The sequence below is a fragment of the Chenopodium album genome, chromosome 3, assembly GCF_948465745.1.
Source record: "Chenopodium album chromosome 3, dcCheAlbu1.1, whole genome shotgun sequence".
NCBI classification, from domain to species: Eukaryota; Viridiplantae; Streptophyta; class Magnoliopsida; order Caryophyllales; family Amaranthaceae; genus Chenopodium; species Chenopodium album.
In genome coordinates, this window is record NC_137836.1 from 76688857 (window position 1) to 76704870 (window position 16014).

General features: G+C 41.2%; 1 protein-coding gene across 1 annotated transcript; it reads right to left on the reverse strand.

Annotated features, from left to right (window-relative positions):
* Window positions 1–4863: 4863 nt before the first annotated feature.
* On the reverse strand, window positions 4864–5688 carry LOC145625418 (uncharacterized). Its single transcript, XM_081678461.1, has one exon. The coding sequence runs from the start codon at window positions 5686–5688 to the stop codon at window positions 4864–4866; it is 825 nt and encodes a 274-aa protein (XP_081534587.1).
* Between the last annotated feature and the right edge of the window lie 10326 nt (window positions 5689–16014).

Sequence of the window (16014 nt, forward strand, 5' to 3'; positions counted from 1 at the left end):
CTCCCCACATTATTCCTATGGCTACTAACACCATTCCTAATGATGTTGAAGTTAATTGTGCTATGTTATCAACCTCACTAATATTATCAAACTCAATTCAACCAATTATTTATCCTGAAAAATTCAACTTGATGAGACTATACTTGTGGGATATGACCTTTTCAAGTTTCTTCATGGATCTCAACTTGGCCTCCTCCATCCATATCTTTTATATTTAAGTCAAGTTTATATTATGGATTAGTAAAAGATATAATTGATTATATATTAAATGTAGATTATCACTCATATATTTTAATGTGTATAAATTATATATCTTATTTTAAAAAATATAATATGGATTACTACCTCCACTTTGTTAAGTGTAACATTTAAATGATCCCCAATTCACTATATATATATATATATATAGTTGTGCGTGCATTAATTTAAATTATACAAAGTTGATACATTGAAAATTTATAACAATTTTAATCTAATAAGATCAAACTTGATAATAATGTGCTTTCTAGCTTATATTTAAACATTTAGACATGTTGTGAATTGTAAATAGCTTATAAATATATGTGTGTGTTTTTTCTACAAAAAATATATGTGAATTGTAATACAATTATAATGACTTTACTAATTTTCTACCATATGATTTTAGGTATAGCAGACTTAATTTTTAACAAAAAATTATACATGCTATATAATTCATTTGTTATAATATTTTGTTACAGAACTCCTAAACACAAAATCTTTTAATTATTATAACAAGCTTTTAAACTTTTGCTAAACATATAAACAAACCATTTATTCCACGACAACAAAAGTCACAACACACTCATGCATAACATTTACAAATTGTAAAAAAGTTGATTGATATATAAAATATATAATTCTATATAAAGTATAGGAAAATTTGCAAATTGCAGCCATTTAAAGTTCATATTTTGCAAATTGCAGCCATTTAAATTTTTTTTGCAAATTGCAGCCCAAAAGTTCATATAAATTATAAATTGCAGCCCGATTCAACTTTTTCATCGGTTTACAAGTTGAAAAATCTTCGATTAAGGTTTTAGGGGCCATTTTAGTTCTTATGGGACCGAATTGAGCTCGGAATTAGCAAAAAAAATAACGCAAGTATCTCGTTTTACGTAACAAAAGTGTATCGATTTGTGGAAAACTGTAAATATGAGACACTTACGTTATTTTTTTGCTAATTCTGAGCTCAATTCGGGCCCTTAAGGGCTAAAATGACCCCTAAAACCTTAACCGAAGATTTTTCAACATGTAAATCAATGAAAAAATTGAATCGGGCTGCAATTTACAATTTATACGAACTTTTGGGCTGCAATTTGCAAAAAAAAAAAAATTAAATGGCTGCAATTTGCAAAATATGAACTTTCAATGGCTGCAATTTGCAAATTTTCCTAAAGTATAATTCTCATTTTTAAATACAGAGTTCGACACTAATTCTTACTCCTTTCTTTCTATTAAAACTGACACATTAGACTTTTTTTTTTTGTTTCACTATCTATAATATTAACATTGATTGTAGTTTATTTATTTTACTTATATATATATATATATATATATATATATATATATATATATATATATATATATATATATATATATATATATATATATATGTAGATGTACTAAATTTATATTTTATCATTTTAAGTTGTTAAATAGATATTGATGTAAGGTTTTATAATTAAAAAGAATATAATTTTGTATTGATATTTAACTACATAAAAACTAAGTCAAACTATTGCGTCGACATGTATGCAAAGTTTGATTGTGTTAGTTATTCATCAATGTGGCAAGCCACCATAGGATTACTCACTTAGTGTTATATGGGTCACTCAATTAGTGATATAGAGCTTACTATTTTTTATTTTTTTTTTAGGAAAATATAGGGCTTACTTATTAGTAAGTGTACGTTATAATGGTTACTCTGTGAGTGTTGTAGGGGATACTTTATTTGTTAATTATTGAGGAGCAACTCAATAAATATAACAAGGGGCTACTCTAATCTGTTAGTAAAATAGGAGTTAACTTGTCGGTGTCATATGCATTACCATTTCTTTTTACAAGCGGCCACACGGTGTGCTAGTCGCATAGAAAATGCGTTGTATATTTTGTATATGTCGTCACGAGATTTTTTTGGTTCCCTCTAGGGTTTTTCCCTTGGGAGGGTTTCCCTAGCCTCCATTGCTAGGTATTTTCAATTTCTTTGAAGGTTTTCCTTCTACCTTCTCCCTTTTCTCTCCATCTCTACCATCTCTTTTCCTCTTGGTCTCAGTTGTGAATCTTTGTAGGGGCTTCCACTGGTATTTGGTGGTAAGCCCAAAAAACCTTTCAATAAATAGATCTCATCCTTGTGATGATGATTTTTCTCCTGAGTTTATTTTCTTTTTGTGTTTGTTTGGTGAAAATTGAAGATCTAGGGTTTCATAATCTCTACGAGAATACGGAGGACCACATGAGTATTTTCACTCAAACGACTACACATCGGTGGATTTCAAGCCGAAATGAAGTTTTTTTATTAAGGCGATTGTTAATCAAATCTACGATGTATTTAGTTTTAAGGTGTATACTTATGTTGGAATTCTTGTTTTTCTAGGAATCATATGTATGTGTCGTTTGGCTATATTTTATTAATGAAACCCCTTTTCTTCTTGTAAAATAAAAATAAAAATAAAAATAAAAAAAGGTTAAGAGTAGTGTTTTAATTTAATTTTTATTTTTTACGAGTTTGAGGGAAAGTATTATTTAGTATCCTAATTACTACCTAAACAACTTGAAACTCTTTCTATTACCTTAACATAAATTACTAAATACATATTGTCAAATTGCTTTTATTAGATCTTTTAAATTATTAGTAAAATTGATTCAATAATGACCAAAATTCCATATTTAGGAAATCTTCTGTATATTTGTTGGCATATAAAAATATTTACCAAATTAAAATTGATCTAACAACTATACTTTTTTATTTTTATTTTTGGTAAAATACAACACTATATATATGATCATAATCAATCTAAGAATTCTTGTCAATCAATAGCTTTGGTGTTAATATTTCTAGACTTGTCTATTGAAAATTTGAAGGTAATATAATTACTATTGTCAACAAAATTCTAGGGTATTGGATCAATTTTTTCCCCTACTTGTATTCAACTTATTAGTGTATTGTTATTCAACCTTTTTTTTTTACCTACAAGTAACATATTATTGAAATATATTTACACTTTTTTATATATACAAAGCACATACTTAAGTTCGGTTATTTTTTAGAATCTCAATAAAACTTTGAAAGACATGAAGAATATCATTATGATTGTAGCTCTACTCTTTGTTGCCCTTGTGGTTTGTTCAGGTTTGTACCTTACTTATTTATTAATTTCGGTAGAATAATAAATTGTATGTACGTGTTGATTATTTTATTTGGTCTATGTAACTAATTTATGTAATCACGTTGCATTTAACAACTATAGTATAGATTATTTTGTTATACAATAATATGATATTGGCATGCAGCTGATGATTTTGGAGATTCAAAAGTAACATGTTGTCAAGACAATCATATAGGAGAATGTATTCCAGGATCTGCAAGTGAAACCAAATGTAACAGTTTATGTAGCAGTTCTTGTGCTAAAGGAGGCTTCTGCAAAGTTCTATCACACCCTCCTCCTAACCATTTTTGCCATTGTTATTGTTGATCTATATATTCTATATAGTTTTGCAAATAATTATAAAAATAAGAAACTTCCATGAACATTCATCTTATGTAATGGCTTATCCTAAAAGAAAGCCTTGACATTCAATTTATAATTACATAAAAATATTATTATATTAAATATTAATCTAACATCATTTTGATTATATTGTCATAGAAAATCTGCCTATTAAGGACGCTTTTGCAAATTTTCATCACACCCGCCCCACTAATCATTATTGCCATGCATTGTTATTGTTGATCAATTTTCTATATATTTGCAAGTAATTTTTTTTAACCTACTTTTATTATCCATTTATCAAAAGAAATTTTTATGCAACATTCAACCTAAGTCCAAGTTTTATTGGACTTACATTAATTCAAAACATAAATTAAAAAAAAATGGAATACAATTAGCTTACAATTACATTAATACAAAACATAAATAAAAAAAATGGAATCCTATGAGCAGGGCCGTAGCATTGATTTTGGGGGCCCTGTTCCAAATCGAAAAAGGGGCCCTTAATAATGTTAAAATTATACATTTTTTTTAATCTATAATTTTGGCAATGCACAATTTTCCTATATATACATTGCAAAATAAAAATGCTTTCATATAACAATGATATATTCAATTACGCAAAATTAAATTCGGATATTTTATTCATGTTGATAATAGTAACTAAATACAACTCAAGGCTCATATCAACTTAAGCTATATTAACTTCTATTTATTTGAAAAGTGATATTCTTCTAACGCTCTTTGAGGCAAAATCATCAATCAAGTCTTCATATTCCACTTTCTCTAGAAGATCATTCTCAATTGCTATCATCGCCAATCCATTAAGTCTTTCTTGTAGAATCGTAGAACGAAGATATGAATTCAATAGCTTTAACTTTGAAAAACTCCTTTCGGCAGTTGCAACTGTCACAGGAATAGTCAACAAAATTCTATATGCAATAGTAGCATTAGGAAAACAACCCACATCATTCAAAAATATCAAAAGGTCCTTTTATGTCATTGTGCAAAATTTCTTTAAGCAACTTCAACTCCACAAATAATTCATTCCCATCAATATCTGATTTTTCATTAGACATAAGTGCATTTTCAAAATTCAAACAAGAGGATTTCAAACTTAAATCATCCAATGACTTCATCCTTTGAGGAGTGAATAAGAAACCAAAAATATTTTCATATTCCTCAAATTGCTCAAATCTTTTATAAAGAGAACTAATAGAGCTTGATCAACAATATAAAGAAAGTAATCAACTCTAAATGATTCTTCTGGAGATAGAGGAGCATTTGATGAAGTGCTTGGATTCTCATCAAAATGTTTTTTTCTTTTAATTTCACGCTTTTGGGGAAATATAGGATCAATATCCATTTCAATAGCAATGTCCTTATCCTTACTCAAAGCATCATAAAAACCAGTTTCTCTATACCCCTCAAAAAAAGAAATCAACCCTCTTATTTTTTTAATAGCCACATCAATAAGCATATCCTTTGATTGTAATAGCTTGCTTACTAAATTAATTGCAAATAATATTTCATACCAAATTACTATTGCAATTAAAAACTCAAAATCACCAAGCTCATTATTTGCTAAGGATTTAGCTTCACTCTTTATATTGTAATCCTTATCATTGCTATCGGCTACTTGAAGTAAAGCTTCTCGTATATCTGACATTTGAAATCTAATAGCCTTAACACTTTCAACTCGACTTTCCCAACGAGTAGATGACAAAGACTTAACAGTTAGTCCTTTTACATTGTCTTTCAAGATTTTCCATCTCTTAGTAGAAGCTGTAAAAATTGTATATATACGTTGGATGACTCCAAAAAAGTCTCTAGCTTTACTACATGTGTTAGCCATATCATATAATGTCAAGTTTAAACTATGACAACCACAAGGAGTATAAAAAGCATTAGAATTTAAATCCAAAAATTTCTTTTGAACTCCTTGATGTTTTCCTTTCATATTAGATCCATTATTGTTTCGGGGGTTTTTGTCCCTCGGGAGAGTTACAACACTGAAACTGGATTCAACTGAGGATGCCTGTACCTGCAAAGCAAACGGACCGCCGGATGGTCGGTGGTCCGCCTCCGAAGATTAAGTCAGTAAATATTCGGAGATAAAACGTGCGGAAGTAAAGTTATCTGCTTGGATTCCAAGCTCAGGTAAAGTGCTGTGTGTTCCTTGAAAACGACAGCTCTGTGGTAAGTGACGTATTGTCTCGTATTGTGTGTCAAAAATTCTCTCTTTTTTCGTGTGTCGTCATAAATGACGTAATGTCCCTATTTATAGGGAAAAGTGTGCCCTCCTAGGATCTGGTGACCTAGGAGTTAGGTCACGCCGTTTTTGCGGCGCCTCGGGATTTGGGCCTTAGAAGGCCGCCATCCCAGGGCCAATACCTGAGTGACACGTGTCACTGTGCCCAAAAGGATTCTGAAGCACCTTTTGGGTGACACGTGTCGCCGACTGAATGGTCCCTGCTGGACCTTCAGTCCACGTAGGACGGAGAAGAATCCACCCTCCACGTGTCATCACTCCATAGGTCCAAATGGCACCTATATGGAGGACACGTGGCGCTTTCTGGTTGGGCCACCTGGCCGGGTATAAAAATACCCAAATCATTTTCCCCTCACGGGGGACACGTGCATTGCACGCGACTCCTGTGACAGGTGTCAGTATCTGAGTGGTCAGATTCAAAAATTACTGGAGGGAAAAATTAGGGTTTTTACCCCCCTATAAATAGTAAGGTTTGACCCCCCTCTTGGATTCACACCTTGGCGAATCTCTGGAGAATCTTGGACTTTTTGACTTAAAGAATCTCAAAATTCCCTAAGCGTTTTTCAAGCATCCGACACTCGGCTACCAGTTCGACTGTTCTTTAGTCAACCAGGCGTCTTTCTCCCTTCTTCTAAAGGTAACGCCTGTATTTTCTTTTTACTCTTCATTTTTTCTTTGTTTTCGAAAAAAATGGTTCCCCAATTGCATGCGGCACGGCGTAGGATAGTGATTAGCCGGTCACCGGGGACGGCTGAGTCTAGAACTAGCAGTGCCGAATGCTTGGCCAAAGACCCTGCTTTGCGAACTTCTTCGAATCCGACCGTTTCCGTGTCTGTGCAGGACACTATGGCCAGAATCAAAAGAACAGCAAGGCAGTGTAGCTCCGATGGAGTTTTCTACCATTCGGATGGGTCGACTGTTTTTTCAGACGGCTCAATAAGAGTGCCTCGAAGTGAGCTGTCGGAACACCCTGACAACCCTTCCTATCTTCCTCCTACCCCCACTTATTACCATTCGCCCACATCTAGTGGAACTCCCAGTGATGGAATCCTGGGGGAGGCGGATGAAGAATATCAACCCGGGCCTTTTGGACAGGCGCCGGAAGAGAGTCTAGGGGAGGACCCCGCTGGCACCAGTCGGCGGTCCCCTAGCTCTGATGAGAGCTCTGATGACGAGTCGGCCTCGTCATCTTCTTTAGAGAATGCCTCCGTAGCTTCAGAGGAGGCTAGATCAAACATAGATTCTGCCAGGGCTACACTTTGTCGGTCCCTAACGAGGGCGACACCATAACCTGGCCGAGCCTGGCCAGCTATCAAGACAAAGCATTCGGCTGCTATGAAGCGGCCTTCCAGGCTGGCCTCCGCTTCCCTCTCCATCCGGCCGTGGAGAGGATCTTGGACGGATACCAACTGGGTATCTGGCAACTTGTACCCAACTCCTGGATCAATATTCTGGGGTACGTTGCCGCCTGTGAGATGCTGCAGGTGGAGGCGAGCTTTGAAGCGTTCGCCCATATGCACTATCTGAGCAGGGCGCCTGCTAGGGGCGGTGAAGGCTGGTACACCTTGACCACTTGCAAGGGGTACATGATGGCTGTTGGCAAAGAGAACAAGTGGAAAGACTGGAGGACTAAGTTTTATATAGTCAAGTCTACCGACAGCCGCCTGAACCAAAAGTATAATAGGTGGAATAAGGATCCACCTCTCCTAGCAGGCAGGAGCGCATTGCCGCCTATTCCCAGGTAGGCAAAGGAGGAGATCATGGACGCGGGGTTGTTTACCGTGTGCGTGTGGACGAACGATGAGGGGGAAAAGGAGGTCACCCCTCAATGCTATCTCCCTTTGTACAAGTGGTTTGAAGAAGGGACATTCTTAGCCGCCTGTGGGCTAAGTTCTGAGATGCCGAGAGGTAGTCGGCCGTCTGTTTTATATGTAATTTACTTCTGCTTTTCAGTACTTGTTTAAGGAAGCTAATCACTTGTTCATTTTTGCAGACAAAGCAATGGAAAAGCTCTCGGCCACAAGGAAGCCAGCTATATCTGCTGCTCGATACAGGTCGAATGTTTTAAACAGGGCAGAAGTAACCACTCACACCAAAGTGGATGAACAGAAAACTGGCGGCACCTCCAAGGTAGAAAATTGTTATACTTTCTCTTCTGACCAATATTAAATTTGCCCGAATGATTTCTAACTTGCGTTTATCTTGTGTTGATGTAGGGTGCGCCTTCCAAATCTCCTTCAAAACCATCCGACCCTAAAATCCAAAAGACTAGGGCGGGTGATGTGAGCGCATCCGGCAAGGGCGGCCGGAAGCACGTTGCTCATAAGCCCAAGAAGGGCCCAGACGCCTCTTCTCTTGAAGCTGAAAAGGAGATCAGCAAACCGGATGCCCAGAGGGCATCGAAGGGTGGCTTTAAGCAACCCACCACTGCTGTCGGCTCAGCAGGAGAGAAGAGAAGCCTGGGGAGAGAGGAGGAACAGAAGGACGACGGTAAAATCCATTCGCCCCTCTTGTTCTTCCATTTAGATGTACTTGAGTTATTTTCTCTAACTTTCTCTCCTTCTCAGTTCCGGTGCAGAGGCCGACTATAGTCCAGATGGCCAAGTCCATGTTGAGGGCGGTCGATCCTGACGACAAGGCGTCTGTCAGAGGAGTCGGCACCCTTGACTTGGATGGCATCTTGGGGAACCTCTGCGAGGTATGAGTTAGCTCAAGAAACTTCTTTTTTTTTTTTTTTTTTTTATTAAGCATTATTTCTTTTTCCGCCTGGTTTTAACCATTCGGCTCTTTTGCAGGCCATGCTGCGCGTCCAAGGGCTCAGGCAACCCCTCAAGGAGAAATCCAAAGAGGTAACAGTCGCTAAAGCTCAGGCCGAGTCTGCCTTGGATCGAGCTCAATTTGATATTGCTCAGAATGAGTATCTGACGCTTGATATGATGTATTCGCAGGCGGAAGCCAATATGCAGGTGAAGAAGGACCTGGACTCGGCCCGCCTGCGCATCACTTCCCTTAAGAAAGAGATTACAACTCTTAAGGAGAAGCTCGAGCCTCTTCAAGATGCCAAAGAAGAGGCCGAGAGAGCCAAGCAGAAGGTGGGCCGCCTGGAGCAGCGCCTCAGCAACCAGGAGCATCAGCTGAAGTCCAAGTTTGAGTCCGTGGCTGATCAAGAGAGAGAGGCTCTTGTTAAGCAAATGATGAGCGATTATGAAGCCATCATGCGGGACACTTGGGCGGCTGTACAGCCGGACTCGGACTATCAGATTTGGAAATCCAAATTTGACGAAGCCAGCAAAGCATTCGACGCTCGCCTTATTGAAGAGGCTGAGAATGCTGAGGCCGAGGAAAGTTCTGGGTCCGACTCTTCTGGGGAGTCGTCCTCTGGTGGCGAGGAGGAGGATCAGGCGGAGGAGCCAGAGAAAAAGGAGGAAGAGCAGCCGAAGGACGACAAGCCGGCTGCCACTGAAGAGGCTCTCCCCTGATCACTTAAGCTTTTATGCTTTTCTACGGCCGAATGGCCATGTACTTTTCTTTTCCGGCCTGTGTGCCGAGTATTTGTATCTTTACCGACCGAGGGGTCGGGTAATTTGACAATCTTTCTGGCTTTGCCAGATAACAATCTTAACCAATCGTCTGGTGACGATTGGTCTTTAATTTAAATCCTTCGGCCATTTGGCTGAAGTTATCCATATTGTTGTTATCCTTTGCATTTTGAATTTTTCATTGCATGTTTTTGGCTAAGTATTATAACCTGTATACCAAGCGAATGTTCTTGCCCCTGGACGGATGTCGGGTGGTTTCGGTTTATTGGATTGATTAACTTAGAAATTTTTGATACTTAGAAGAGTATGCATGGTTTCTAAGTCAATCAATCACTATGGTGATTGCCCCAAACCACGCGGCAGACGTCCATCCAGAATTGGCAAACATAAGTGTTCATTCGGCCATTGGCTCGAACTAACCCAAATTTCCAACTTAGCTAATTTGCTAAGGGTAAACCTCCGCTTGTTCTGCCCCATAAGCAAAAACAAGCGCCTCTGGCCATAAGCCTCTTTGAGATAAAATGCTAAGTTTGTAACTTAACCAATTTTCTTTTAAAAATAATTGTCCGCCTGTCTTGCCCCATAGGCAAGGATCAGACGTCATCCGGCCAATAGCCTCAATAATTGCTAAGTAGTTAACTTAACTTGTATAAAATATTCCGCCTGTTTTGCCCCTGAGCAATAACAGGCGCATCCGGCTTTATGCCTCAATTAGCCTCTACTCATGAAACAGTGACGACTGCGTTAAATAGAAAATTCAGGTCTTTTAGATTTCACTTTCGATTAAAACAAACGACTGCGAATGCTGCCTTAGCATTCGGTAGGGCCGCTTGATATATTCGTAGAGCAATGTGCCACCCAAATGGGAGATGCTTCTCCTCGACGAATTCGCCCAAATGGACGTCGCCGGTTATCTGACTTATGTTGGAGCAGACGGTCATGCTCATGTTGGAGCAGACTGTGACCATTCGGTCTCTTTTTTTTTATTAACATCCGGCCATGGGCCTCATCATGATTTTATCTGGCCTTAGGCCTCTTAAATGATCAAGTAAATATTCATCAAGTGTTGGTGTAAACTTGATGAATTTCGTAGGGACGACTGTTCTAAAACAATCGGCTCCTTCAGAGGGATTGGGGCGTCTGCTGTTGGGACAGACGCTTTCCAAACATATTGGCCGTCTGTATTTGGTACAGGCGGCACTTAAAAAACTTAAATAAAAAGATAAGTTGGGAAATGAAGGCATATTCTCATTAACTATACGTGAGATTTACAAAATTGAGGTCTTTACATTCGTACTTAGAAGTAGTACTTTTTCAAGTTGTCTACATTCCAAGTTCTGGGCAGCTGCCTGCCGTCTGGTTCTTCCAGGCGGTAGGTGCCGTCTCTTATCTCCTCATAAATTTTGTAGGGGCCTTCCCAATTTGGGGTTAGCTTTCCCTGTTCATTCGCCCTACCGACTGCCTCCATTTTCCGTAGCACAAAGTCCCCCACTTTGAGAGGACGCTTGTGTACTCTTTTGTTATAAGCCCGAGTCATTCTCAGACGGTATATCTCATGACGCAAGGCAGCATTGCCCCTGCGTTCTGGAAGTGAGTCCAATGCTAGGCGCATGGCCTCCCAATTTGCCTCTTCATCATACAACATGATTCGAAGGGTAGGCTCATAGTGCTCAATGGGCAGAACAGCTTCTGCACCATACACCATTAGGAATGGGGTTTCTCCCGTTGCCCCTTTAGCAGTCGTTCTGATGGACCAAAGGACGTGTGGTAATTCATCCGCCCAAAGGCCACCAGCCCGCTCAATCTTCTTTTTAATTCCGTCTGAGATTAACTTGTTGAAGGCTTCGACCTGGCCGTTTGCTTGTGGCCGGCCGACTGATGCGAAGAAGCTTGAGACCCCCTGGTCTCCCAGCCAAGTCTTGAGTTGAGGCGTCTCAAATTGAGGACCATTGTCAAAAACCATAGACATGGGCACCCCGAAACGAGTGATTATGTTCCTCCAGATAAAGGAAATGACGTCTTTAGTCTTGATGTTTTTGACTGCCTCAGCCTCTACCCACTTAGTAAAGTAATCCACAGCCACCAATATATAGCGCTTGCCGCCTGGTGCAGTTGTATATGGCCCCAGAATGTCCATGCCCCATTTGGCAAAGGGTATTGGGCTGTGGATGGCCGTCAGGTCTGTAGCCGGACGATGGATGAGCTTGCTAAACTTTTGGCACTTGTCACATTTTTTCACCATTTCCATGGCATCCGACTCCAGAGTCGGCCAAAAGTAAAGCCGCCTGGCCTTGGCCGCGAGGGATCTGCCGCCTATATGGGAGGCGCAGAATCCCGAATGCAACTCTTCGAGAACTTCCTTCCCCTTTTCAGGGGTAACACACTTCAACAGGGGTTTCAAAAAGCCAGCCCTGAAGAGCTCTCCTTGCCGTAACTCGAAGTTAGCTGCTCGTTTTTTCAGAACAGCCGCCTCCCGTGGTGAGTCAGGGAGCGTGTCGTCTGCAAGATAGGTCCGGATGCTGTCCATCTAGGTTGAGCTACGGTCAAGAATTCCAATGGGATCTTCCTCTGATATACTTCTTTTTTCCATGACCTCCCAGAAGACTGACTGAGGCGTTTCACAGGAGGCGGATGATGCCAACTTGGACAGAGCATCCGCCTGATTGTTTGAAGACCTGGGCACCTGAGTTAGATGAAATTCTTCAAGTGACCCAACTTCACTCTTGACCGCCTGCAAATACTTTATCATGGCCGGATGAGTGGCCTCGTACGTTCCATTAACCTGGAGTACGACCAGTTGAGAATCAGAGCAGGCGGATACCTTCTTCGCCCCTGCCGCCTTGCAATACCGGATGCCGGCCAGCAGGGCCTCATACTCGGCCTCATTATTAGAGACCTGAAACTTGAACCGTAGTGCGTATTCGTACTTATCTCCTTCAGGAGATTGACAGATAATCCCCGCACCACAGCCGTTCACAGTGGAGCTCCCATCCACATATACTTTCCAGACCTGGTCCGTATTGTCCGGAACAACCGGCCTTGTCATTTCGACAATAAAGTCGGCGAATGCTTGTCCCTTTATTGCCTTCCTTGATTCATAACTGATTTCTAATCCTTGTATTTCGATTGCCCATTTGAGCATTCGTCCAGAAGACTCCAAGGTGGTGAGTGGCCGTTTGATCGGTTGGTCAGTATAGACCTCTACCGCATGCGCCAAGAAGTAAGGTTTAAGCTTCTTGATGGCCATGTAAAGGGCAAGGCCGAATTTCTCAACCATGGGGTACCGAAGCTCCGCATTTCTCAAAACATGGCTTATGAAATACACCGGGAGCTGGATGCCGTCTCTTTCAGCTAAGAGGACAGCACTGAGGGCATGATCAGAGACGGCTAAGTACATGAAGAGCTTCTCTTTAGGCAAAGGGCTGACAAGCCTCGGCAAAGAGTGCAGATGAGTTTTTAGCCTTTGAAAGGCCGCTTCTGCATCATCCCCCCATTCAAAATTTGTCTTCTTTTTTATTGCCTGGAAAAAGTAGAGACACTTGTCGCCTGAACGGCTGAGGAATCTCCCCAGGGCCGCCAGACAACCTGTTAGTTTTTGCACTTCCTTCACAGTACGGGGCGACTGCATGTCGATTACCGCCTGTATTTTCTCAGGGTTGGCCTCTATTCCTCTTTGGTCAATCAAAAATCCGAGAAACTTCCCAGACTCAACACCAAAGACACACTTTTTTGGGTTAGGCATGACCTTGTGCCGCCTGAGTGTGGCGAATGTTTCTCGGAGATCAGCAAGGTGATCCGCCTGCTGTTTGGATTTGACTATCATATCATCAATGTACGCCTCTACATTCCTTCCGATTTGATTAATGAAGACCGTATTAATCATTCGTTGGAAGGTAGCAGGCGCATTCTTCAAACCAAACGGCATCACAGTATAACAGAACAACCCCTGATCAGTGACGAATGCCGTCTTTTCTTGATCTTTTTTCCACAGGGGGATCTGATGGAAACCTGAATAGGCGTCCATGAAACTCATCAGGGCATGTCCGGCTGTTGAGTCGACCAGACTGTCGATCTTAGGCAGTGGATAACTATCCTTTGGACATGCCTTGTTGAGGTCTGTGTAATCAACACACATCCGCCAAGTTCCATTCGGCTTTTTTACTAACACAACGTTAGCCACCCACTCAGGGAAGTTGCACGGCCGAATGAACTTGGCATCTAACAGCTTTTTTACTTCGGCAGCTGCCGCCTGACTTCTTTCTTCGTCGTGGTTTCTTTTCTTTTGCCGGATGGGCTTCTTTATAGGATCCACGGCGAGTTTGTGGACGGCGAGATCCGGGCTGATGCCTGGCATTTCTTCCACTTCAAAGGCAAAGATGTCTTTGAATTCCTTGAGCAGCTGGTGAAGGTTTTCACCCAACTTTGCAAAGGCAATCGTCCCCACCTTAACAGTCCGCTCTGGACGGCTATCATCCAGAGGGATATCAATGTGCTCTCCAGTAGGCTGGGGACGAAGATCATCCGACCTTTCCCCGGTCAGTGATTGCTATTGCTTTTCTTTTTTGACCACCACCAGCTGATCAGTCTTTCTTTTCTTTCCGGCTGGTGGGGCCGACTGTTCTTCCTCGACATCGTCGAGGTCAATCATTTGCTTGCCCCGGCCGGATGCTGCGGCCGCAGGCTTGACGTCCGAGAGATAACACTCTCGAGCCGTCTTTTGGTCCCCATTAAGGGAACCAACTGTTCCATCATCCTTCTCATACTTGAGTAGCATGAGAGCAGGGATGATGACGGCCTTACACTCATTAAGAGTGGGTCGGTCAAAGATGAGGTTGTAAGCCGTGAGCTCTTCAACCACTAGGAGACGGATGGTCATGTGTCGACCGTCTCCCCTGCTTCCCAGGCGGACAGGTAGGTCGATTCGTCCGACTGGGTGCACAAGTCCTCCTCCAAACCCAACTAAGGTGTGGGTGACCTCCATCATGCTATCCGGTTTGTACTTGAGATTGGACAAGCATTTGAGGCTGATGAGGTCAGAGGAACTTCCTGTGTCAATCAGAATTCGGCCAACCAGCTGGTTGGCGACTTTACATTCAATGACAACAGGGTCATCATGCGGCCGACGGACTTTGCCTCTGTCCTGTTCGGTGATGACAACTTTAGGGAAGGTGGATGTGCTAGATGTATCCCCCTCCTCAACAGAATTGACCATCTTTCTTAGATGGTCCTTGGTACCCCGAATGGTCGGGCCACCACCGGCAAATCCGCCTGCTATGGTGTACACCGGTTCTTCATCAGTTTCGGCACTCACAGCAGGCTGGGGAGTCTTTTTCTTGGACTGCCCCGGATTTGCTTTAGAAGTCACTTTGGACTTCACATAGGACTTCAGTTGTCCTTTGTCGACCAGACGGTCGAGCTCCCGCTTGAGACTAAAGCAGTCGTTCGTGTCATGGCCAACATCCTCATGGAAATGGCAATGCTTGTTTTTGTTCCTATTTTCAGCGGAACCTTTCATAGCAGTCGGCTTTTCAAGAGTTAGCCGATCCTTAATTTCCAAAAGGATGGAGCAGCAGTCCTTGTGGAATTCGTACCTTGGGACGTACGGTTTCCACTCTTTTTTCTTCTTCTGGGCCGGTTGATCAGAGTTATCAATGGCCCAGACTTGCTTTTTCTTTTTGCTCTCTTCTGGCTTAGGAGCCGGCTGAGTAGACCGAGTCTCTTTCTGCCGGTCGGACTTCTTATGGTCCGACTGCTTATTGGAGGAGCAGAGTTCGGTCGCCTGTATGTAGGCTTCCGCCTCTCGCAAGGCTCCTTGCAGAGTAAAGATTTGTTTGCGGACGAGTTCGTACTTAAAAGTAGACCCGTCCTTCAGACCCTTAAAGAAGTCTGTGAAGGCGACCTCATCAGACAGCCCATGAATCTGGATTCGGACCAGATTGAACCGCCTGACGTAGGATCGCAAACCTTCTCTATCTCCCTGTTGTACATTGCCCAAGTCAAGACTTGTCTTTTTGGCAGGGATGTTCATAGAGAAGTTTGATGCAAACAAGAACGCAAGTGTCTTGAAGCTATTTATGCAGCCAGCCGGCAGGTTGCCAAACCACTGCTGGGCTATGTAACATCCCAATAATTCTCCCTTTTCCAAACCACTTACTTTAAATAAAATAGTGGAGAACCATTGACATGTTACCGCCACGTGTTAAAACGTTAAGGCTTTATCAAAGTATCGCAGCGGAAAAATCAAACTTAAGTATTTAAAATAACACAGTTTAGAAAACGAATAAGTCAAAGCTTACAAATTGGAACCATATAAGGCCCTTATTTAAAACCAAACCAATATTAAAAATCCAAAACATAAATGAAATTGCAAAGCATAAATAATTTCAACACAAAGAACGAATACACTCAATCACACCATCCCTTGACAATGCGATTGTCAAATCCCGAACTGCACATCATCAAGCTAACCTGTGCA

Bases quoted from the DNA above. Each gene is read 5' to 3' on its own strand.
- LOC145625418 (XM_081678461.1), bottom strand. From the start codon at position 5,688: ATGAAAGGAAAACATCAAGGAGTTCAAAAGAAATTTTTGGATTTAAAT.